This window comes from Sylvia atricapilla, chromosome 1, assembly GCF_009819655.1.
Source record: "Sylvia atricapilla isolate bSylAtr1 chromosome 1, bSylAtr1.pri, whole genome shotgun sequence".
Lineage (NCBI taxonomy): Eukaryota > Metazoa > Chordata > Aves > Passeriformes > Sylviidae > Sylvia > Sylvia atricapilla.
This window is the reverse complement of record NC_089140.1, coordinates 24,872,050-24,898,658: the sequence shown is the minus strand read 5'-3', so window position 1 is coordinate 24,898,658 and position 26,609 is coordinate 24,872,050. Positions and strand designations below refer to the sequence as shown.

General features: G+C 41.1%; 1 protein-coding gene across 7 annotated transcripts in view; it reads right to left on the bottom strand.

The window, feature by feature from the left end:
• The window catches only part of DYNC1I1 (dynein cytoplasmic 1 intermediate chain 1), a 186,267-nt gene that overhangs the window by 81,470 nt on the left and 78,188 nt on the right, over positions 1 to 26,609 (bottom strand). For all 7 annotated transcript variants that reach the window (XM_066317643.1, XM_066317678.1, XM_066317652.1 and 4 more), the window contains one exon: positions 1,743 to 1,832. In XM_066317643.1, coding sequence (XP_066173740.1) covers positions 1,743 to 1,832 — 90 coding nt within the window. The remainder of the gene's footprint in view (positions 1 to 1,742; positions 1,833 to 26,609) is intronic.

Below are 26,609 nucleotides of genomic sequence, written 5' to 3'. Positions count from 1 at the left end.
TCTCTTCTTGCAGGAGTTTGTGCTTTCTCCATGTGTATAAGCATTAGCATCACTTTTCTGTGGGAATAAATGGTGTGAGATAAGCTGTAAGCTGAATACTACAAGGACATTCAGCAACTCCAGACAGTGCTTATGCACTGTGTGCAGTAATAGAGATTTTTATGGCTTTCTCTTGCCATCAGTAAAAGAGATACTGTGTTAGGTTCTTTGACTGCAAAAGCCAATATGCAAGTTGGCCTCACAGTTTTGGAAAGAAGAGTAGTTTTCATGAAAAATGAAGTTTTTCTGTGTTGCCATATTTCTTGCTGATGTCCTTGGTTCTGCCTTTGCAGACTTGCCTGACTCCTGTTCCTGCTGTCCCCACTGCTCTGCTCTGCCCATGGCATCTGTGGCTGGGGCCAGTGGAAGGAGCAGAATGATGAGGAGAAGGAGGACTGAGTTTATCTCTCCACATTTCTACAAGGACCTAAACAACCAATTAACACTGAAGAATTTATGGTGTTGACGATTTCTGTGATGCTCTAAAGAGGGAAGAAAGATCCATTTATAATCAAAATGGTATGACTGGTACTGCAACTCAAATGTGCAAATGTGGGCACTGTGTACCAGATTAATTATTTTTTGGATACTGATGAAAAGACACTAGTCTCCCCTAGATGAGAAATAGGTATCAGTGGCTGTATTCCCAGCTGAAGATTTCATGGCTCCATTTTCCCCCAGTGAGATTACCTTGGGAAAAACCAAGCTCACAGAATTATCCTGGTAATGATCACCATAGCAAGAAATTACTTAAGCCCTACCTGAAGAAGTAAACTACCTTTCAAGAGGCTAAACAGAATTTTGAGCAGCTGCTATTTCAGGTCTTTTTCCCTACTCAATATAGGAATGAGCATTGACTGTTGAAGGCCTCGACACACTAGAACAGCCAAGACCCTAGTACACTTCTGGATGGGAAAGGCTAAATTTCACATCCTTCTTCTAATTTGAAAGCTAGGACAGGGCCAAGGAAAGGAAAAGAGACACCAGACATATGTACCACATCCAATGATGACATGCATGACTTAAGCAAGTGTCTCTTGTCTGCACCAGAAGCAAGTAGTAACCTGAATTTTTGTCTCTTGTAACCATGCAGAACACCTCAATACAGAGTAATGGACAGAAGGGCTGGACCTGTCCATTGCTGCCCCTGCTGGCTTCAGGGGGATTTTTTAAGTTCCTTGAGGCAGTTCCCACAAAATGCTTTGATTTTGACAGAAAACAATTTTCAAGTGAAATTATTATCTGCTGGAAGATTCCTGACTACCACTAGGTCTATGTTTGTTCCTCTCAAGCAGGCAGACGGTTACAGCCTCCAAGTACCTCTGAAGACCAATGAACTTCATAGAGCTGCTGGAATGCCTGGCATTCCCATTTTAAATCTTTCACATAAGCAGGTTATTTGGGCCAGAAGACGAATTAGTACCAGTACTAGGATCCAAGAATCCCTACTTCATTTTCAAATAATAAGGACATGTAGCTTCTTCTAAATAGCTCGAGTCTCATGCCTTTCACAACCTTCTCAGGCCTAAAAGCTGGGTATCTGGGATACAATTTTCTGCTTTTATGCTACTCACATGGTTTTGAATCAATAAAATTGTTTCAATTCTAGTGTTCTCAACAGTGGAAACTACTTATGAGAGTAACTACTGGCAGGATCCAGTCCTTTAAACATCTAACATCATCCCTTTCATTTTTTAAAGTACCTTCTTTCACTTCCTGCTTCTGATCTTGATTTTCTGTCTCTAAGTCATCCTGTGTTTTTGGCTCCACCATCTCTTCATCTTCTTCATCCTCTGGAAAAAAAAAAAAAAAAAAAAAAGTAAGAAAAAATTTGTGAGATTCTCCTCTTTATGGGCCCTGAAACTTTTCTGACTTCTTTACAATTATAAACTGGTAGTAAACACAGGTAAAGCAAAGTGTCCAATACATGGAACATGTACAATTATGCTGAGAGTGACACTCTTAGACATTTCCCCCCGACTGCAAGATAATCTGCTGGCACAGGGCACCTGCCTCTTCTGCTCCCCACAACTTCCCATCTCAGATGTCAACTGAGTATCTCCCTGACCTCAGACATGACTTCTTGGATGGCATGAGGACAGATACAAACATGTTTCAGCCTGGCAGCTATTCCACAGCTGGGACACCTGCTATCCAGATATCTCATTTCCAATTCAATTCTCACCAGATTAATTTGTCTTTTGACCTACAGGAATAGGTTAAACAGAAAACTGACCTCAGGTCAGATGCCACTAGCAAGGAAACAAGCATGGCACAGTTCTGAAAAGTCATGACCATCAGCTGGGGGAATACAGCAACGGAAAAGTGGCATTTGGAGCTTAGGAACCATTCTTGCATTAATACAAATTTAATGAACACTAAAATTGGGCACATGTCAGTTACTACTGCCAGATGTTTTAATGACCTTTCCTGACCTATGCAAATGCATCTCTCCCTCCCCCTCTCTCCCCACACTCACATGTTCTCATTTTATTCAGGAGGTCAAACCATTCATTCCTTGATGTTTCTCTGAAGTTACAAGGGTTCTGATTGTCCAGACCAGAACATAGTATAAGCAGAGCTGGAAAAACAGTGATGCACCAAAACGGCTTGGAGTCTACCTAGCCCTCATTACTTGTTACCAGCTTGTTACAGCAATGTGATCCATTTTCCCTGTGCCCAGGGCTGGCACCCAACTCACTCACATTCTTGAGACAATAAAGACACAGCTTTCTAGATTCCGTGAACTATGAGGACTGAAAATAGACCTGGTCCTAAAAGCATTTAACAATTAGGATGAGTAAATCTACAGGCCATGGAGGAATTATTTTGCAGTTATTTTGGAGCTTGGCATACCACCAAAGCCTAGCAAGAGTCATTGGTGCCCTGTATTGGTCCATGGCATGAAAGAGCACATGTTGTCCTGGCCCTGGGGCATTCAGCCATCAAGAGAAACATTGCAGTTCCTTTGGAGCTTTCTGAGCAACCTGCTGTCACCATACAGTTCCTCGTGTCATGGTGTTTCTCCAAGCACACTTCCTGCTCTGATCTGCCATGTCAATGGGGAAAAAATATCACACTTCTCCAGCTGGTTGGTTACTGGCACCTTCTGCTGTGAAGGCTGGCTGTAATCAGTCCTGGCTTCTTGCAAGATGATGGTGTTGACAGGTTGCATTCAACCAACAGGAACATGCAGCTGTATTTTGTTTTCCATAATACTATTCCCACCACATTGCCTACCATAGGACTTCTCCCAGAAGCACAGAGGGCACATGTTGCTAGCTGCCATATGGGCCATTAACTTAAGAGTTGGACTCAGTGATCACTGTGGCTCCCTTCCAACTCAGAATATCCTGTGACTCTGTGATTCTGTGGTATCTTGGCTGGAGATCATGGCTTAGCCACATACTGTAAGGAAATGTCTCAGCATGGACAGATATGCTTTTCTCTGTTGGGGAAACAAGGAAATCTTGGCATAAAATGTGCCATCACTCCTCTTATTGCCAGTGACTGCAGTGGGGAGAAAGGGAAAGCTCATCTCCACAGCCACCAGGGAGAAGGGATAACCATGTGGTTCACTCCCTGGGAAGGGAGGAGGAATCCAGCATGGACAAAGAGGCATTTCCAGAACTAAAAGCACTAATGAATGCCACTCCTTTATCAGGGATTCGTCAGACCACGGAACTTGTAAGGGAAAAAAGGTAGAGTACTCACAATACCTCCCTTTGGTGCCTACTTTTCTCTACACAGAAGAACTAAGGAAGAACTTTTAACGAGCAATCCAGGGCGGTTCAATTTGGGAGGGTAAATACATGGCTCTGTCCACTGGCTGAAAGACAGATAACATCCAACACAGTCAGCAGAGAGTCAAGGAGAAGAGCTCTCCTGCTGTACACACACAAGAGGGGTAAAAAAAGGTCCTTCTGCCACTGGTCTGTGGTGCTAGTGGAGATCGGGGTGCATGGAAGAGAGAGGCACTCCCAGTTTCAAAGAACAGGTGAGAAGTGTGTGTCTGGTGCAGCAGGGAGTGAATACTCTCTTAACCTCAAGTACCATGCACACACAGATAGGATCACAAAGCTGTACAGATAGATACACACAGACAGAATTATGGCAGATACTTATAAAACCAGCTGCTACAAAAGTTTCGTGAGTCTTGCATTAAAAGTTTTCATTCCCTAAAGTACCAACTCTTGGAACCAGCTGTTTAAATATGGATTTCTGTTTCCATTTTTAACCTGTTTCTAACTTGCCAGCTTGTACAAGGAGGTTTCAGAAGGTGAAGAGATTGAAAAAAATTTCAGGCAGCAAACAAAAACGGCACCAATATTCAACTGAAATGTTTGGGATTTTTAAGGCTTCTTGCAATGCTTTTCAGTGTTTCACTTGCAGTTTGGTAATGGATAGGAATGATGTAGCAAATTTAGAACTTCAGATTTAGTAGTAGGTTTTCAAGTTGAAGTGAAGCAAATTTATCCCTGTTTCTAGAAGTCCTTGATCGCCTTGTTTTTGGGCGCCAAATTATTTGCTTGCCTACAGCCCTTTCCTGCTTCTAATGCAGAGTAGGGATAAAGGGAAGCAAGTAAAGGTTATTAAAACATATGCCATGCCAAGGGCACAAACATCAATTAGTTTTACTGAGAAAGCAGTGCAAGAGTTTTTAGCAGATTAAACACAGTTTAGCTGTCCTTATTTATTTATAGAGAAATGAATACACATACACAGAGAAACTCAGCTAAAAGAATGATAGGGTTGTGAGTCAAATGCTAAAATCTTAGCAAATGCCAGAATTTGGATTGTCTGGGCACGATTAGCTCCTTTCCCCTCCCCACGTGTAGGCATGATGACATAATTCTGGAATTTCCTCCCTCTTGAGTGGTTGGCTTCATTTTCTGGGTGCTCAGCAAGAGACACCTGGGGCCTGAAATGCAGAAGTGCTGAGAGCTGAAGTCAACTGGCCCTGTGCTTTGAGTGGAGAAAGTCTTAGGGAAATTCTACACATGCAAAGACTCTCATAGGTCCTCTTTCAGCTTTCACTGGAAGTTGGCATTCTGACATTTTTGTCCTTTCTCCCTCGGTGTTTAAGTGCTTTTGCAAGATGGCAATAATACTTTAAAAATAATAGAATTCCCACTCCGCATAGATGTTTTACAGAGATATGTTCATCAGGATTTGTGGTATATTAAGATGCTGTTGGGGAAGTAACAGCAAAATTAAACCTTAGATTAATGGTTTTACTGTGTTCAGTGTAATACTTTGATCATGTGCACTAATATGAGATCTGAGGCCAGAGCACTGAATGGAACAAGATAAAAATCAGAAAGGTTAAAAAACTGCCCCCTATAGACTGGCTGAAGCAGGAATCTGTTACAGAAAAATGTCCTATATGTTATCATGCAATTAAAATGGTATCATACCATATATTCAAGAGGGCTAATTAAGAATGCCCAAGAAATCTGCATTCTGGACTACCCAGTGTTGCTTGGCTTTGCAACCCAAATGTTTATTTGACATAATTTTTATATATATTGCACACTACTTAATACCAATGTACGTATCCTTACACATGTTCATAGTACATTCATTTGCTTTTGTGTTAAGTATGGTTATGCATTTGTACATTTGACTGCACATACACTAACAATAATGGGAAATGCTTCAGCATTCATTTTCCTGTGTGTTATTTGAAGGTGACAAAGATAGCATTTACTGTACATTTACTGGAGAAATTGTGAACATCTACATAGTTATTCATTTCCACATGTGCCCATTCAGATTGCAATAGTTCTCCAGGGAAATGAAGAAATTTGTGTACTTCCTGAACATACATAGCCTTTCCCTTTTAATAGCATATCTAATATTAGGAAATTTAGAGAAATAACTTTTTAGCTGCTCACATTACAGTGGTAGGAGTCTTCTAGTCACATTTGGCAAACAGAGATGCTACCAGCACCAGTAGCAGTGTTACACCCTGCTCAGAACAGAACAGGGTGTAACACTATCAGAACTGAAATGTGCATTAAAGGAACCACATGAAAAAGAGCATGTAATGAAGAAGTGTATAACTGCCACGCAACACTTCTCCTTTGTAGATACAAAAGGACTTTGCAAGGAGGCCAGTTTTGGTATGCCTATTTACCACACAGGAGCTGACAGATAGACCCACTCACTGCAGATCACTCAGCAGCTTAAGGAAGATAGAGTGGGCTTCAGAGTTTCAGCCTAGAGTCCTGCCCACTAAGGCTACCCTTTTACTGTAAATAATCAAATCCTCAATGGAAATGATCATTAAATGCTTGGATAATGATGTTTGTCTACTGAAGCTGGTGGAGCCATATCTGGGGTTAATACAAACTGAGATAACTGGACCAAAAACCTTTTCTTCATAACTCAGTAAGCAATGAATCTCCAGGCTCTAGGAGGTGGCCAATCAGTCTGAACAGTGCTTGACAAAGTAGAAGTATAACAAATGTTTTCATCTTGGTCTTAGCTTGAACACTCCTGCTTCTGTTCCAGACCAGGATCTAAAAGCTTGTCTGCTTTTACCAACTATGGAAGTTACCCTAATAAGAGTATGACCTCTCCCTACAAGTCTGTTTTTTGTTCATCTGAGTGTAAATACTAATTTTCAAATGTTATCCAACTACTAGCTCCAATGAGCCTGCTCTATGCCTGGTCTTTGCCTGGCCACCACAACCACTGGCAATAGGTGGTACAGGGGAAAGCCCTGTGAATACCTGGCCAACTCCCTGGCAAAAGAAATGCCCAGATGTGCTGAACTGGATCAGATATTCACAGAGAGCACAGATGACCTCAGAAAATCAGACCCTGCATTTCTGCAGTGCTGGATTATTTAATACCTACTTGGACTTTCCAGGGCTTTAAACCGCGGCATTTATTTTTACAGCATATAAAAGCATACCAGGCACATTCAAGACAAACTAGAATACTAGAATAAATAATTGCATCTGAGAGGACTACAAATGACATTGGCTTAAGGTTTTAATTCTTGAGATGAATACTGTTTTGTCATTTTTGGATTGCTAGTTTTAGGCAGTCAGCGCTGGTACTGCTCAAACAGATTACTAAATAACTGACTTTTGGGGGGATTTATGTAGTTATAGGTCTCTGCTCTGCTCTGCCAATACATGTAGCACCAATTAAACAGCAGGCAGCATGTTGTGCATTCTTCTTCAGTGGAGGATTTGCACCTCCTCAGACGTGCGCCTCTGAAGCTAAGAAGTTGCAGCTCCTGTGTATTATCTTAGAATTGACAGCTATACTGAATTAGACTAATAGCTCTGGTTTTAATTCTGGGTAGGTACAAACAATCCCTTTGTTAAAGACACAGCTTTAAAATCGCAGTTTAATTAGCATCACAATTATATATTTTATTGACTGAGTCAGTGATATATGAGAAGCTAGTGGGTTATTATATGGGTTTTTATATCAGCATTGACATTCCTTCAGTGCATGAGAAGGATCAGCCATGCATATGACACATTCAATAAAATCAAGTGTCTTCACAAAAAGCAGACTCCATATTTGCAACTATGAAATACCAGAAACTACTGTATCAATTTTATATGTACAACTGTTCAAAATAACTTTACTGCTTCTGTTACAGAAGAACTGCAAACTAAACAAGGACAAATGCATTGTATTTATATTGGCACAAGCCTGGACCAAACAAGTTGAAAACTGTTGGCATTATCCTAAGTAGGAGTTAAAACACTGTCTTTCTTTTATGAATATATTCTTTCCATCACTAGCAAAATATGCAACAAGCAAGAGAAGACATATTTTTTCAAACAGGACTGCCTGACATTCCACATTTTTGAAAATCTATGATTTGCAATCTGGCTGAATGACCTATTTTTCATATAATGTCATTTTTTGAAATATGTCCAGTTTTTCACTTTCATCTTTTGACTGCCCTTTGAAGCAAGAAGAGAATTAATTCATCAGTAGATCTTGTTTTCAGAGTGGGATGTGAGACTGGACGTACACTGGGCACATGTTAGTCATCTCAGACGGAAATATTCTTGCATTAGGGCTTTTCTTGACAATAGGCAGCTGCCTTCTAAAATGTATTTCATTTAGCCAAAGCAAGGAACACTACTCATGCCTCAATACTGCGAAAAAACCTCACAGGTGAACAGAACTTGCCCTAAGCTCCATGAAAGAGGCAACAAATTTCAGATGAGAATTTTACGTGAGCTGGAGCTTGCAAGTATATTTGCAGTCAAGAATCATATGTATGCAAGGTACTACTGCTCACTACCCAGAAAAATACTTAAATGTGCATGGAGGAACATAACAAAGGTCCAGCTCATCTCTGTGAAGTTCCTCGTCCCTGTTACAGAACACTCCCAACATACCATCCTGTCCTTATGAACTAGCACAGTGAGTTGTGCTTTCCAATGGCCATCTGATGGAAAGACAACATTAGAAAAAGAAATTATAGAATTGATGAATGCATTTCTGGAACCATCTTATGGCCACAGCACCTATAAAACTTGAACAGAAGTGTATGATGTCCTTCTTTCACTTTCTGAATACATGATTTTAATCGTCTGAAGAAAATGGTCTGTCTGCAAGTTCCTTGACTGCAGATCTGCTAGAGCAAGAAAAAAATCACAGTGCTACAAGAACAGACTGCCTAGCATCTTCAAACTCCCTTGATTTTATTATCTTCGATAACAAAACGTAAAAAAGTGCTGTGGTGCTCTTATGCAAAAGAGAAGCTTAGCATATTGGTAAAATACAGGCTGTAGGAATCATACTACTTTTACCAGAGTCAAGTATACTGACTGAGTAATTTTAAAGAAAATATAATTCTAAAATTTATGCATAAAATAATAAAATGCTTGACACAGAAATCATTTTAATCCAAAAGACTGCAGGGCAGTTCTCCATGGGATTAAGTTATTTAGCTTAACGTCTTCCACAGTAAGTTGACTAGTAATGATACATCAGTTTTAAAAGTGCAAGACTAAGGGAAAAATCCTAATTATCTTGATTCTTGTAAAACTAAGTACATCTCCCTTATCTCTGACACATCAAAAATGGTTTTCTGATCTCATCCCTTATTCTGCAATGCAAATTTGCAAGACTTCACCCCTCATCCCATAAAGGGCAAGTGTTATTACCAACCATTACAACCAGATCCCCAGAGTCCTCCTCTCAGGCTTCAGCTATCCTTGTATAAGCACAATGAAGGAAATACATATTTCACCCCAAAAACAAACACTTAGCCTGGCTGACTGAGAGAAGTCATTTAGTTCAGAAAATTTATTTTGCCTACAGCGTAGGCCATGCCTGTGCTATTGCCACTTAAAAATTTGTCCTGAAATTTACTACACTTCCCTCTTAAAACAAGCACACCGTTAGTAATTTTTACTCAACATTTCTTCTCAAAGCTCTCCTTAACAATTACCACATTCAATTACTCCTGGTCAGGGGATTCTGAGGTCCCTAGTATATGATTTCTCATAACCATCTCTTGGTCTAGGGTTACACCACTCAGCTCCTGTCCCTATGCCTCTTCCTGACTTGTGTTTGCAGTCAGATTTCTTTTTGGTACATCATGAAGACAGATCTTATTTTTCCATTTTGTGACAAATGATAGACTAACAGAGCCAAATGGCAAGAAAATGTAGAAAAAATTGTTTAACTGTAGCATTTCGCTAAGCTCTTCATGGCCTTGACTGCAAACCTTTGCACTGGTTCAAATGTTAGGATCACTGCTTCAGAACACAATAATTTCTTTACCAATTAAAATGGAAAGCTGCTTCTGACTCTTCAGGGAAGCATTTCTCTAACCCAAGAAACTGATTTTCCAGTTCCTTGGCCTGAACACAGTTTTCAGTTGTGGTGAGAGTCTAAGAATTCAAAGTGTCCCTTGTTTTTAGTTTCTGGTTGGTCTAGATCAGATGTGGATTTTTCTCTCCTCTTTTGGACTGTTGCAACATCACACTGGTTGAAAGCGTTTTTCAGTCCCCAGAGAACTAAACTGCAAAGTACCCCACTGGACTCATCACCTTTTCTAGCTGACTCCTTTTTCTCCTCTCTTTCCCTCTCCAAAGTTCATGTTCAATTCTATTGTGCTTGAAAATATTCCAGTTGGAAGATGTAACACTAAAAGAAAAGTACAGAAGTTTCCTTTCCTTGGCCATGGTTGGGCCTTCAAATAAAAATGCCAACATGAAATAATGTTTGAAAAGCAGAAGCCTTAGAGTAGCATTTACAGATCTCCAGCTCCCAAACAAAACAGTGTAACTTTAAAATACCCTCTTCCAGTATAACTGCAGTTAACCTTGAGGAAGAAAAAGATGGAGACCCTTTATTTCTGTGGATGAAGAAGGGGGTTGCTAAACCACGCAGATTTTCACAGCCTCTGTAACCTGTGAGGATTTGTTCCTGCTGTGCTGCTGAAGGAAATCATGTCATGCCAGCAGTGTGAAATTACTCCTGCCCTGGGAAAGGGCACTGAGACACGTGGCAAATTTCTGCATAGGGCCTGCTCAAGTAATTTTCAAACACTCAGATCATGCAATAGTGTTAAATCACAAAAACTTAAGTATGTTAATGAAAACCAGTCCCCACAAGCTATGGCATGAGCAGCAATTGTAGAACAAAAGCTGCTTTCACATTAAACACAGACACAGAGATGAAGTATCTGGCACTTACACTGCACCTGATACAGAGGTCAATCGTGGTTGCCTCAGCTGGGCACTAGGTACTTAAAACCTTAAGTACAATGTAGACCAAGTAAATTCTGTGGGATCGTTACTTCTGACGTATAAGGGACTAGGACTTCACGCATAGACTCATTTATTCCAAATGCAAATGACTTGGGACTCCACTGGCCACCTCTCCTATTTTCCACTGTGTTTTTGGATAAGCAAGATTACAAAATCTGGCTGTTGTAGAAGAAATTAATTCTCCACTTTCATACTGCATCTCTGCTCATGCAGCCATACTAATATGCCTTAGGTCAAATTCTCCAGCCCTGACTCTGGGCTAACTCTTCAGGTATTAGCACGAGTTCTGGCCTTCCAGAGTTTTTGAACATGAAATAAATTTTCAGTTCAAGACCCAGAAATTACCCGAATGGCCACACAGTTTTTTTGTATGACCATGGTTTAACTTTTAGTGCCATCTTTTCCACAAATCTCCCCATCTCAGTTCTATGTCATTTTATGAATAAAACCCAATGCTTAAGATGTAGCATATGCTTTTGAAATATCTGACAGCATGAATCTCTACATTTACACACAAACCTTAACCAACAGAAATGGAGACAAGGCTGCTAATATGTTAAAACTGGAAAGGATAATGGGAAAAAAACAACTATATTCATAAACAATTACTACAGCAAATAGATGAAAACTCCCTCTCTTTGTCTCCTTGACACACACATGCATATGTTTCTCTCAGCACTTTAAAAATAACCATTAGTCATATGGCAAATGCATTTTACATGAGCAAGGATTAATTTCAGCATTTTTCTTAGGAAAAGGTGGGCAAAAATACTTCATTAAAAGATTTTAAACTACAAAAGAAACGCTGGGTCAGGGCTCGATGAGTGTATGCTTATTACTTCTATAGGCACTAAACGGACCCCACTTATTTCTGTTTCCCACGGACGCCACTTCACCTTAGTCACTGGTGTTAGCCATGATTTGCATCAGCCTATGTGAAAAAGGAATTTCCTCTGACAGTTTTGAACTTGCCATACTTTAATTTCATTTTCAATTTAAAGTTTTTGTTCTACCACACTGGAAGAGGAGAAGCTTCCACTTCTAGACATTCAGCTGGGGGGTACCAGGCGAGCAACACCTTTTTTTGGTAGAGAAACCAGAGCACAAGCACATCAGCTTCTTGCCCGAAGTCACTCCTGAAATAGCTGCAGATGACAGAATAAAATCCTGATCTCCTGATTTCTAAACTGATATTCAGCCTCTGCTTCCCCTGAGGCGTGTGATCAGGGCTGCTTTGGAGGCTGCTCAGCCCTCATTATGTCAAACCAGCTCTTAAAAACACAGCCAGTTTCCCCCAGCTGCTTGTGGCAACCTGTTGGGAGAGCGCCCAGCTCCTGGTGCTGCTGTCCCCAGGGCTGGGAACCCCCTGCCCACACTCCCCCTGCCCTGACCCCTGCCTTCCCCTCCCTGCCTCCGCAGCTCCTACACCCTCCGCACACCCCGGCTGCCTCTCGCCTCCTCTCCCACCCTGCCCACCCCTGCTCTGCTCAGGGTCACACTTCAAAGCCTCCCGTGCCCCCGGGAAGGCCTCTTCCTTCCTCCTGGCCCCTCTCCAGCCTCCCTGGCATTTAGTCTTCCCAAAGCAGATATCAAAAATCCCCTGCTTGCAATCTGAGGCTTTCTGCACGCCAGGAGCACTACCCACCTGCAGATACCTGTTTGACACAGAAATGCCCTCTGATTTGGATTCTCAGATGAACTTCTACGTTTTTTTGAGAACTTGGATTTTAAGACATCATTAAAAAAAAAAAAAAGAAGACAAAAACCAACCCTCATCACCCAAGTTCACAATTGCTATGGTTAAAACCCCATTTATCTTTTGCAACTTAGAGGATCAGGTATGTTTTTCTGTGCTTAAGCTCAACAGACTTCAGTAGGTTCAGACATCCAAACAGGCAGACTGCACCTACAGTTGGGGTATGTGGGAAGATTGAACTGCACCACAAGCACTCACTGGAATATGTTGCCTTTTTCCCACTTCACAGTTCAGACTCATCAGGAAAATCACTTCGGTGGCTACTTTATATCTGTCTCTCTTTGGAAAATGGATGCTTTGAAGTGCCATACAATGCCTGCCCATAAATTAAAACCCTTCCTTTTCTCCCAAAACTCTGCCAAGTCCCTCTCCTGCAAGCACTTGGAAGGTCTCAACTACAGACAGGAGCATTAAGTCAGGAGAACTATATGAAAACAGATAAAATAAGCTGGGTTATGTTGCCTCATGATCTTTTACTTGAAGAAGCACCTCTGCATTTTTTATTTTTTTTTTCTTTTCTTTTCTTTATTTTTTCTTTCGAGGAAAACAAAAGAACGAAGTTGCTGGCTTCAGCCCCTGTGTCCTTCCACTGTAACACAGCTCACAGATGCCGATTTACATGTGTTAACTTGGGATGCCACAAACCAGGCAGCAATGAGGTTGTCATCCTGATCTGAGGAAACACAGCATGCATACACACCAATGAATTTACTGCAAGCAAAGCGTTTTGCTGTGGTAATTCCAAGCACATTATGTTTCCCCAGTTGACTCTTCCATCTACAGCCAGATCACAAAAGCCAGCAATGCTGGAGTCAGACTCCATCAAGAAGGTGCAGCTCCATCAAATCTTGGTCTTTTACAAAATGGTGCCACTTTCTCTGTGGAAGTGGGAAAATTAAAAAAAGAAACCAAGATGAAGAGACAGTCCTGGAAACATTAAAATGGCTTGTTCTCACATTTTCTGAGTGGAATTTTTTGGGGCCTTCCACTAAAAAGTACTTCTTGGATTTTTTACTTTTAGACTACTTTAAAATATGAGGTAAAGCAAAGTAAAATTGAAAGTTTTCAGTTTTGTTGAAACATAAATTTTTCAGTAACCAGACTGGAAAATAAGGCAAAATTTTACTTAAGGTGGAGCGTCACTATATCGGAGTCTTCTTTCAAGCTGGTACAAAACTATATTTTGAAATTTGAAATTTCCCAGCACTGCATGAAGAAGAGGTTCCTTCTGGGCTTAACATTAAAGCAGTCACTGCCTAAGGGATGCAGTCATACTTCAGTGGCAATTTTAAAATCTGATACTAAAGCAACATAGAAGCACACACTGGGTTGGGGATAAGGATGTCTTTCATCACCATAATGACAAGACGTCTTCTCCTGTGATCTGAGATTCCCTCTCTTAAGACTTCAGGTTAATAATTCCTTTTAGATGGGACAAACTTCAAGTCCTGCTTTCAGTTCTGAGTGCCTGGAGGCAAATTTCACATCCATGTCCTGAGAACAAGATAACAGATAGTGGTAACAAACTTGATGCACACCTGAAACACAGCCCAGTACATTGAACAGGAAATCAGTAAACAGGTATTTATTGCTTTTGAAGCCTGATCCTGACTCTTTATATTTTGCATGCAGAACTCAAAATGAACAGCACAAATGCATTATGAAGCCAGAAAAGTGCTACCAATTTGTCTTGATGGCTCTTGCATGGAGAAAAATTGCACAAGCCAAGTCTGACCAGCGTTTTGGAAACCATGGTCCTAGTTGCCTGTATGGTTATATGGTTGGATAAAATAGGAAAAATCACCTCAATAGAGGTGTTTGTTTTGAGGGTGGGTACTGGGGGTAGTGCTAAATTCAGCAGCCACAGGAGAACAAATAGAAATTGTGAGCTTTCCACTACATTAATGAAACTTCATTCAAAAGGTGGAGTGTAATGTTCTTCCAAGTTGGATAATTCTCATAAGCTCTGTGATTCAAACACTCATGTCTCCACACCAGCTCCACACCACCTTGGGATTTATGTTTTATTTCAGTTTTCATCAGGCTGCTTATGAATGACCAATGACAAAAGAGCATGTGTGCATTTTTCTTTTTCACAGGTCCCCGTTAATGAGGACTCTGTTGCATTAAGATAGTCAAGATTGTCTCTGGCAAAATGTGTTGAACCGAGGTGTTTGTGCCTGTATAAAATTAAGCCACAAGTAAAGCACTTACTTCTGACAGCAGATTTATAATAGGAAAATCCCAGCAGGAATGAAGAGTTACAAACCCCCGTTGTAGCCTTTTTCATAAACTTCACCTTGATTTAGTATTTCAAACAAGTAGCAGGAAAGGCTAACAGCAGAGGTAATCCTATCATCTTTTCTCCAACAGCACCATTCCATCTTTTTGACTTCCTCATGCTGCTAACATGAATTCAAATCATCTGTGTTTAAAGTTAAATACAGTGATTGACAGATCTTTGTAGTCTCAGTTCATACTGAAGATTATTCTAGATACCTATCAGTTATTACTACAAGCCCTGTCTGATATTCAATACCTACAGAGAAAATTGTTTTTAACAGTGTAATGTCTGATCTATTTTGAAAGCTATTTTAAAATAAGAAACTAACTAATACCAGGTGGCTAAAATCTAGACAAGTTTTTTATAGCTTGATTTTTTGGGGAGAGAAAGTTGAAGATAAGAGCAGAATTGTCTTATACTGCAGTAACAACCATGATTCAGAGCAAATCAGAGGCAAAAAAGGCATTTTGTTTTGATTCCATGACATCAATTTCTGTAGAAACACCTATTCCAATTACACAGGAAGGTTTAGGGGTTTGCTCCTAGCTCTTAGAACAGACTCATGTCAGTACACACTGCTATGAAGTAATTGCTTCCTTTTATGAACACAAGCTCAGTTGCTGTGCTAGAAAACTGGGATGCTGGAAGATACTTCTGGGTGTACTAAAAATCCTACTGTGGACACAAATGCAAAACAAAAGTGGTCAGACCACTCATTGTGCTCAAGGACCTGTGATGCAGAAAGGCAGAAGGTCCTTTTCCATGAACGCCTGCTGTGCTCAGCTTGGCCAGCCCCACTCCTGTGCTGAGCAGTAGCCCTGCTGCTCCAGTTACCACATTACAGAACAAGCTGGCTTTGGGCACAAGGAAGATCAGCCACTTGGGTGGGAAAGCACACTGGTCAATATCCCGTGCTCACAGGGAGGTAGGTGGAAGCACTGCTCTCTTACATGGGCAGTTTACCAAAGGTGGAAGATGGGAGAGGGTGGCCAGGCAATGCCAGCTAGTGCCCATCATTGCTTCCATGAGCTGATTGCTCTGCTTCAAGGCAGGCTGTTCCCTGTCACATTCATCCCCACCACTCCATTTGCTGCTGAAAGATTTTAACTGAATTCTGGCCTCATTCTCTCAGTGCTTTCCTCCACAGAACTGAAATGTAATAGCAGGAAAAGAAGTACAAGGGAAGCATCTTGGCACAAGCAGCAGGCAGGATGCTGTCCTCAAACTGCACCACTTTTCAGAGTTCCTACCAACATGACTGAGACCCCTCACGGATCTTTGTGAAACTTGATTAACTTTGTGCTCATAGTTAAATGAATCTGAAACTGTTAGACAAGGGCTTAACAGTGTTGCTCAGTTCAACAAAGTCTTTTCTGGTTTTGTGATTGGGATGTGAGGAGCAAGCACAGCTAGTGTGTTTTGGCTGTAAATCATGGTAGGAAAAGAATAAACAAAACTAGGGAACAGAGCTTGTGTGTCTTGGGTTAGTCGGGATGGTTCAGGCTGCTAAAAATTCCTAGTGGCTTTTTCAAGATTGGATCTACCCCTGGTTGTTATTCTGTGTGCTTAGCAATGAAGAAGTACAGAAAGAGTTGGAAATACAGACTTTATAAAGCCATACTCAGCCCCCTAAAACCAAAGGCAGCAATGGCATCAGTAAATGCATCAGTAGTTTGGTCAAAATTGGAAAGTTACGAAGATGGGCAATTTCCATCAACAGAATGACAGCTAAAAATAATCTTGCACGGAAATGTGCGTGGAAGTTCATTTTTCATGCACTGGGTAAATAAAATCCAATTGGTTTTTGTACTCTCAGTATTACCCCATTACACTTCATGAGAGCTTGAAAGATGATGATTTAAATAAAAAGATCCTCCTCTGTTTGTCAAGTTGTCATTTTTCCATCTGCAAATAATGAAACATAAACTACTCTGAAAGGGGGAGAGATGGAAGGCAATGTGTTCCATGGATCTGTGGAGAACCACATAGAAAGATATACAGAAAAAGAAGCTGCAGCACGGAGCACTTCCTGACCTCCTCTTGGCTACAAATCTAAAAGAAGTCTCCAAGGCAAGAAGCATGAAAGAGCTTAAACAAGAAACCCTTCAGAAGTACAGCTCTTTGCTGCATGAATACCACAACACAGGGAAAATCTGCTGTGTAGGAGTACAGTCCTCCCACTTGAAAAGAGCTGGTAATGCCATCATGTCACGGAAAGATTTTCTTCATGGCTTTTGTGCATTGAAGGCATTAGCAAAGTGGGAAAAGTGTGAGCTGACAACTGTGCGAAGAGTTTCTTAATTACATTGTAAAGCATGTCTCATTTAAGCATGCAGCAGAACTAACGTTAAAAATACATTACTTCCCATATAAATGGCTGTGAAATCAGTGCAGGTTTATCTAGCAGATAGTGCGCTCCAGAGCTCTTTACAAATGGAAAGAAGTTCAGCTTTATCAACAGCACATCAGTATTGCTACCACTCCAGCTTCTTCCTGCAGTGTTTGCTGCAGCAAGACAGTCCATGGCTGGACCCTGATAAAAGTCAGTTCAGGCTTCAGCATTTGGCCAAATGTTTTGTCTGTTTTGCCTGTTCATCATTTCTCAGTTCACAAACGCCCAGTTTGGGATGTGTTGATCCTTTCCTATTTAGCCATGTCTGGATGTCTGCTCGTATCTCCTGTGTGGTTTCAAGCAATTACAACCAACTTACTGGTGGTGGTGACATTGGAGCTCAGATCAGTGTCTTGATGTGTTCCCACCCAACTGAGTTTCTCCACCTGGGGATCAGAGCTGGCTCCCAGGTGTGCCAGACTGTGAGCCAACAGCCACGAAATGTGGGGCACCAAGGCATTTAGCCTTGAGCAGAGGCTCAAACTGGGAACCCTCATGACAACAGAAAGAAACAGTCTAACTGTCAGAGATGAGAACTGAAACCAGGGCTGTGTTTGGGTCTGGTAAGTTACACAAAAGGCTGTCTGAGTGACCAAATCAAAGTCTTTAGCATCTGGAATGTGGGTAAGATCTGCTGGCTTTTGAACTAGGACCACTGCCTGAAGACCACAACAGGGTGATGACTTTGCCATTAATTCCTGACTTCCCAGATGAGCTGGAAATGAGCATGCTTACTCACACTATTTCCTTTGGTTACATGTTGGTGAGTAGCAGCCTCGATTTCTGTGCATGTCATTTTTCTCATTTCAGCTGGTATATCTGTCACTGTGCTGAGCCTGCTTAGCACTGTAAAAACCAGAGAATATCCTACATAAATAAGTGACACAGACACTTGTACAAAATCCTTACATTAAATAAATTCCTGAGTACATTTCCCCCCACCTTCTCCACCCTGTCCTGTGCATGGAATTCAGAATTAAATGCTTTCTTTCCCTGCCTTTGGAAAACCCTAACTAGCATTATTCCCCTCCTGCCCACTGATCCTTCAAATGGCATTTTCCTTCACCAGTGTGCTTTTCAGTTTGGGAAGCCCTTTCTTCCTTTCCTTCACTTGCCTTGGAAGTCCACTGTAGCATATCCAGAGCACAAGCTTTGGTTCTTTTGATGTTTGCACAAGGTTGAACGTGCATATGCAAGCCCACACATGCACATCCAAACACATGGAGCCAACAGCACTGGTGCAGCTCAGCACCTCGCCCTGCTTTGGGCTATGCTTTGATACAACAGGCATAGGAGCCTTGCAGCGCGGCAGCAACAAGCTGTTCCAAACACGCTTTGTGTTTTGTCTCCTGAGGAGGTGTGGTGGAAGCACAAGGGATACTTGATCATAAAATGCTGAATATTTAAGCCCTATTCCCCTCCCACCACCCCATCTGAATCAGCAGTGGAGCTGGAATGAAATACAACTCGGCTTTCAAACATTTTCCTATTTAATTCAATTTACTACTAGATTGATAGCTAAACTCAAAACAGATTTTACCCCTTTTCTCCTGGATGGGGAAATAGAGATGACCAAGTTCTCTTTGAACTTGGTTTAAAATGTTTCTGTATTTCCTATTAACTAAAGGCAAACAAACAAAAGAAAACGATTTTTAAAAAAGTGGTCTGTAGTCTATTTCCAGTACAGGATTCATTGACACAGGGTGAAGAGCTGAGTCTCTCCAGGTCTAAGGGTCAGGTGTTTATAGTACTGACACATTGGGTGGCTGTCTCAAAAAAACCACAAGATCTTGACTGTATTTTTTATTTTTAGAAGCAAGGTTTCTCTACATTAAGACGTGCTTCCTCTCTGTCAAGGTGTGCTTTGGGTGGTAGGAACTTTGATTTTGGGAGCAGGTAGCTCCAAGAGCCACCCATATCCATAAGGAGAAGACGTGCAGGATCACAAGAGATAAGGCTGAGAAAAGAACATACTCAGTGATCACATGTGTTGTACTAATTGACTTTTGGGAGGAGTAACACCCAAGTAATACTTGATACGTATTTTGGGAATGACATGAGTAAAGGGGAATGGAAATTGATAACAAAAGCACCGTTTCTAGTTATGTAAATGCTAAAATTCACCAGGTAGAAATTTCTAACAGTCTAAACAAGGAATAGTGAAACTTGTTTTGAGTGATCCCTCAGCAGAAGATTTAAAAGGTTGTGGACGGAGGCTACACAGTTCACATGGGAAAAGTACTTCTTCAGCCCAGCTTGGACTGAACTCATGCTGCCAACAGCTCTGTTCTTAAGCAGAGACATTTAATAGTCACATATGTCAATATCACCTCTTTCATAAAAACTCTTTGCATATTAATACCCTTTTTAAATGTTTGGTTTTATTTTTTTCAATTCAGGTTTTGGTGACTGTCCGAGTTCAGATATTTCTCCAAAGTTTGGAGGACTTCATTTCAACATCTATTTTTTTCTGAAACTACATTGGAAATACAAGAAAATCTCTCTGTTCTCAAATCTCCACATCTTGTAGGTTTAACTTAGGGCAATATTCAGCAGCGTGCTCACATTTTTTTTCATGGATTTGCTCAAGTGCAAAAGATAACAGAGAAAAATGATGAGTAGATGATCTCCTGAGGTCCCTTCTGGCCTCAAGCATTTGTTGATTCTGTGAAAACTGATGAAAACTTACATTAACTGGGTCTTCAAACATATGAGCTGTTTAAATTTTGGACAGACTTTTTATCTGAACATTCCTATTGTCAGCATTTACAAATAAAATTCTAAATTCATTTTATTAGTAAATGCATTTCTGAACAAACAAGTACCCACACAGTGTTTGTAGCTGAGGTCTCTGTTCAGTCCTTTTGATGAGTCCTTTCTGTTCGGTCTCTCCTTCAGTCCCAAGACCATGTGCTCTCCCTGCAGTTTTAGTTACCTGTGTCTAGTAGGAAAGTTGGAAAGGGCTGCTCTTTTACTCCTGCAATTCTAGAGCCTACAATAATAAAACACATCTAGAACCTCCTTCTACATTTCATTTTCATTCAGAGGCCTATTTTACACACCCCAAGCACAGCTCTATTTCACACCTTTCTCAAAATTTCAGTGAGTGCGAGTCCAGGCACAAAGCAGACCTGCTTCCAAAGGACTGGGAGTGTGTGTCGATCTATTGGAAGGGAGGAGGGCTCTGCAGAGAGACCTGGAACAGCTGCACGGATGGACAGAGTCCAGTAGGATGAAGCTTAATAAGTCCAAGCCCTGCATTTTGGCCACAATAACCCCCTGCAATGTTATAGGCTGGGGATGATGTGGTTGGACAGTGCCCAGGCAGAAAGGGACCTGGGGGTTCTGGTGACAGCAGCTGAACATGAGCCAGGGTGTGTCCTGGTGGCCAAGAGGGCCAGTGGCATCCTGGCCTGGATCAGGAATGGTGTGGCCAGCAGGAGCAGAGAGGTCATTCTTCCCCTGTACTGGGCACTGGTCAGGCCACACCTCGAGTGCTGTGTCCAGTTCTGGGCCCTCAGTTTAGAAAGGACGTTGAGACACTTGAGCGCATCCAGAGGAGGCACCGAGGCTGGTGAGGGGCTTGAAACATGAGCCCTGTAAAGAAGGACAGAGGGAGCTGGGGTTGTTCAGCCTGGAGAAAAGGAGACTCAGAGGTGACCTTATCACTCTCTACGACTCCCTGGAAGGTGGCTGTGTTTAGGTGCGGGTTGGTCTCTCTCCAGGCAGCAACTGACAGAACAAGAGGACACACTCTCAGCCTGTGCCAAGGGAAATACAGGTTGGATATTAGGAAAAAGGTTTTTTTACACAAAGAATAATAAAGTAGTGGAACAGTCTGCCTGGGGAGGTGGTGGAGTCACCATCTCTCAATGTGTTTAAAAAAAGGCTGGATGTGGCATTTGGTGCCATCGTCTAGTTGAGGTGTCAGGGCATGGGTTAGACTCTATGACCTTGGAGGTCTCTTCCAACCTAGTGATTCTGTGACTCAGTCCTGCGATGTCTGCTCATGCTCAGCTCTGCTCTAATGTTTAAAAGCCTCCCTTTAGAAGTACTTTACAATTCAAAAGTCAGAGTGAAATGTTTTCTGTTCTCACTAGAAAACCCAGACTTTCCTCCATATGCTCAGGAATGCAATAAACACACAAGGAGAAAAAGATCTACAAGGAAAATAATTTAGCAATCAAAGGGTCATAATATACCACTTAAAGTATTTTGTGGATTAAATTACTGAATAATAATGAAAGATGAGAGATTAATGACAACCTGGTCCAAAGACCTCTATTTATACCCAGGCCAAACAAAATGGTAGGCAGGTGCAATGTATCCCTGAATCCATAGAGGACTTCTGTCTGCCTCTCACTTTTAAATCCCATTAAAGTTATTATACATGCTTTTGTAAAAGACAAAAATTATTTCCCAGAATTAACAACAAATGTATTTTATCTTTAGTATTTACCTCTATCAATTACATTTTTTGGCAGTACTATAAAACAATGCAGGGAAAAAATCTCAGTCTGTTCTAAGTAGAAATCCCTGCAAAATTGCTTTCATCTTTGTTTAGAAGAAATCCAGACAGACTATTAAAATATCTTCTATTCTTGTTGTTTTTTTCTTTCTTCCTGGTGTGAACAATCATATGACATCTTTTTACTCTTTTAAGAATTTGAGAAATTTTTATTTTGTTCTCTGTTTTGCCACAGCAATGCCATCACAAAATTTCCAGAACAGAAAACTTTAGCACAACAGTGAGCCATTTCTAGAAAAATCTCAAACATTGTTTCCTGCCTCCAAACAGTTTTTTTAAAGTTCACATTAACACCTTTTCTAGCTCCTGTTCCAAAGGTCCTTCTATTCTTACCTGTTTGTTGCACATTCATACATTGTTATGCTATTTGTTCTGCAACAAATAGAAAAGCCCCAACAAACCAATTTTCTGGCAAACAAGTTTGCTTATTTATGAATTCTTTTAAAAATGGGGGGGGGGGGGTTTGTAGAGGGAGGCGGAAAAGATGCCCTATTAGAAACTCGTGGAATCAAACAGTTATTTTATTTGCCATAAGTTTAAGTTCTTTGTGATAAAGAACCACACCAAACGTACCAACAACTTGCAGTCTTCAAGTTTTTACGAAGTGTAATGACTGAAGAAATAAACGATACTGAGAAATTGTCTTGAGGATTTCTATGAATCAAATTCTGTCTGATGGCAAGAAATAATTGCTACCTGAAAGCATTTCACCAGAGTATACAAAGTACAACAGTGACTATAGTCTAATTCCTAATATACAAACACCAAAAACATACTTCAATAACACACTGTACATGGAAGCATGGTGAGCCAGGATAGACATAAAGACTAGCAGAAATTTAGGTAAAGACGGGTTTGCCAAAGAACTTTGATGAAATGAAGATTTTGATACAGAAAGCGCATCATCTTAAGGCAATTGCAGGATACCTGCAATTTTAAAACTCCCCATACAACGAATTTTAGTGATTCTCTCTGCAAGTGACAGAGAAAATGCAGCAGACATCACTGCAAAGTGAAGCCCTATAGAGAGGAACACAGTTTAAACCACTAAAAAGAGTAGGAGGAAAGGAAAGAATGGGAGCTCAGCTCTATAAGACATTTTTAGGCCAAACCCTAGAAAATCAACCGGAAAGGCTGCGTGCTCAGCACTTTGGGTAACCAGGCTATTTGTTTAAGTGCCTGTATACAGATTTATGAGCCAAAGTTTCAGCTCTTTATAAATCCTTAAGCACAATGGCAGAGGGTTAATATTTCACAAGTTCTTATTTCTTGATTATAGTAAAAAAGATTAAGTGCAAATCTACATTGTAGAGAAGACTTTCAGAAGACCTCCATACCAAACAATTCCCAGTATGGCCACCTTGAGGCTTGCAGAGAATCAATTACAATGGCTACTTATCTTAGACTTAAATAAGACCTAAATGTATTTACAGCCATGATTCCAGAAGTCTCTCTCTAAATGCACTAAAACAGGTAATTTCTGTGCCTCCTACTATTAGACAGGCTGTGTTAGACTTGCCCCATCTTTAAGGTCTCAGCTCTGCCCTTTCATCTCAAGTGAATTTCCCTATCACATGGTGGTTTTACAATTCTTACTTCACCTCAAAACTGTCATTGCTATGTGAGAGCCAAAAGGGCTGCAGAAGACATGGGTGTACCAGAGGTGACCTGGACAGGTTGCTCCTCCCCAGACCTGTCAATTGCCTACCAGACCACTCTTCCTACGAGAATTCAGAGTCTTCAACATATCCTCACATCAGAGCCAGGTTCAAAATACTGGGTGCTGGTCACATAGTTTTTCTCAGAGGAGACCCTATCACCATTTTCCTAAGGACCACTGCTTTCTATGCGTTGTTGAAAGAAGTCTTGAGGAGAGGGGTGGAGAAAGGAACTGGGGTAGGGGGAGAAACCAAGATGAAGGGGATTGACTAAAACCAACCTAAGGAATATTTTTCTTATTCCAGCATGAAATGTTGACAGAATTAAATGTGGGATTAAAAAAACCAACCTTCTAACGCACAGTTTCATGTTACCTCCGCAAGAGTTTTGATTCCACTTATGAGACTTCCCGAATGAAAATGCTGGCTGTGTGCCTGCCTCAAAAATACATTTTTTCCTCAGCAGAGTGGGTTTGCCAGTTGTCAATGCCATTTCTTTGCTAGCCAGAAAAATACGTTCATACTCACAGCAGGCAATTACCATTCTTTTCTCTACTGGTAAGGAGCATGACTTCACTCCTAAGTTGAAGATCCCTGGATCCTTTCTGTATTGCACAGTCTAGTTAGCCAGTAAAATTAACCCTTAAAGCAAACGGAATAGTTATTTCCCTTCTTTTTAAAGCAAGTCTAAATGGTTTCATCTGAGAATGGTTTTAAAAAGAAGTGAATCTGTTTTACACATTTGTGACCTGTTCCAAGGGGCATCAGTTGCTGGGAACGGAAGCACCAGTGGAGTGAGGCTGCCTTGCACCATGGCTCAAAAACCTCCGTTACTGGCTCTGAAAACAAAAAACACCAGCAATTGGATCCAAAACTTCTTGAAGTTAATGGGAGCCTTTTAATTAGTTTCAGTGTCTTTGGGGAAAACCCTCAGGGCAAATATTCCTTTTTGAAACTTGTTCTCCAACTCGTGGGGTCGGGAGGTGGTATTTTTCATGCATGCACAACAGTGCATTGAATGCTCCCAAAGCACTCTTATTACAAGCCTCAAACCATACTGGGAAAAGAAGGAAAAAAAACCCCAGAGGTCTCTGGATGACAAGTCTGATTTGCTTTGTCTGATAAGAGCCTGTGAACAGTGAATGTGATAGTGCTAATAGATCTGGATGCCACACCCACCTTGAGCCGATGTGGCAAATTACTTTTAGGGTGCTGCTCAATGTGAGTAAAGCATAGCACCCTAACCACTGAAAGGGGCCACAGTTATATAATAAAAAAAAACCTAAAAAGAAAAATTCAGGGTTCTTATATGAAGGCAGTTGTGAATTCAGCTGCACGAACCAGCTGCTTAAAAATGCCAGGCAGAGAGATTTGCTACAATCAGGCAGATCTTCCATATCACAGCTGGGAAGTTTGGGGATCAAACCACTAGATATCTATGTTAATTTACAGAATACATGGATTACATCTTTACTTGTCAAGCAGAAGCACTATTCCTTATTTCTGCCACTGCATAGCACACACTCCAAAGCCAGCACTGTGCTGCAGACAGAAAGACATACCTTAGTCACACTCTAAAATACATGTATCACAGCTCCTTGCTCAAAGGAACAAAGCTATCAGCTCTGCCCTGCATTTGCACCACAACAAATGGGATCAGGATTGGCACCACAGTACATGGAGTGCGATTTTACAAACCAAATATGGTTCCGAAGTCATGTTGAACAACCTGTCTGTACCAGAAAATGCAGACAGCTTCTTAAGGGTTACATTTCCTTTTTACATACTTCTACATCAAAACCATATTGCAGCACAGCCCAGGATTCAAATACATCCTACAAAAACAGGCAGCATAACTCTTATATTGAACTCCAGCCCAGTTTTAATTGACTGCCAGCTCTCAGCCACTTCCTAAAGCTCCAGATAGCCAATACCAATGTTGTAATTTCTAAATGTGTGCTTCTCTCAGCTGGAGACAAACTCTAAGGGCTTCAGCTTGCTTTTTGAAATATAAACATGGTATCTTAACTCCACAGTGGAACCCCACCTTCAACACCTTTCTGAAGGGGAAAAAATTTAAGGAGGGCAAGCAGGGAGGTAGTTGCTTATTAAGAGGATATCCTTGAAGTATAAACAACCCAATATTTTAATCATTCATTGACAAATAATTTAGAGTACTGCTGGTGAAATCCCTTAGAAAACTCTCCAGGCACTGGCAACAGGGTAGACTGATAAGTATTTTTAATTAATGCCACTGTAATAATGTGTTCCATATACTTACAATAGCATTTTCACGCTGATTGTTAACAGCAAAGTGGTTTTCAGTGTATGCTACAGTTCACAAAAGCATAAGTTACAAAATTCAGAAGCAGCAGACTTGGGCAAGAGAAAGGTTTAACTACAGGAATTTAGGTGAACACTACACACTGCACATTGCCACAGCAAGAACTGACAGTGCATAGACATTTTGTCCTAGCTAGGTGTCTAAGAGCATTTCTAGGCTTTCCATGCCAGAGGGAGTTCAGGGAGCAAGCCAGTTTATGAAGTAATTTGGAGGCTCTTGAGTCCCTCCCTTCTTAAAATGGTTATTCCGCATTTTGAGCATCCATATTTTTCCAATTCACACTTCTTCTGCAGGACCTTCTCAGGGGAATGGTCAACAACATTGCATCCCTTCCTTTCAAGCCAGAGTAATCTCTAGGCAGGGAACAGAGCAATGCCAAGGTCTGGAGGACTCTCAGTGTGCTAGCAGTAACACACAAGAAGCAACACTAGTTTCCTTTATTTATAAGATTGTCTGAAAGGTTTCAAAAGTGCTGTGAAAAACATAGTGTCACTTCCTGAAGCAGGCATAAAGACATATGAAAACATGTTTTCCAGCCAGCCAGAGAATGCGGTTTTGGTAGCAGCGAGGAAGCCGCCTCTGTCACTCTGGGAAATGTGTTTAAAAGAAAGATGATTCCAGTCCTGGCTCCCAGTGTAAGGGGAGTGGTGATTTAGTAATTATTTCTCTTGCTCATTATAGCATCTCATGCCTGCAAAGCTTGCAGACTATTGGCACTATCCCAAAATATCTCCAGTGCTGATAAGACAGCACAAAGCACCAGAGTGTAATGATGCATCACCACCTCCCCACACAGGAACATGACATGAACATCACTGAAGAACAAGACAGTGACTTTATCA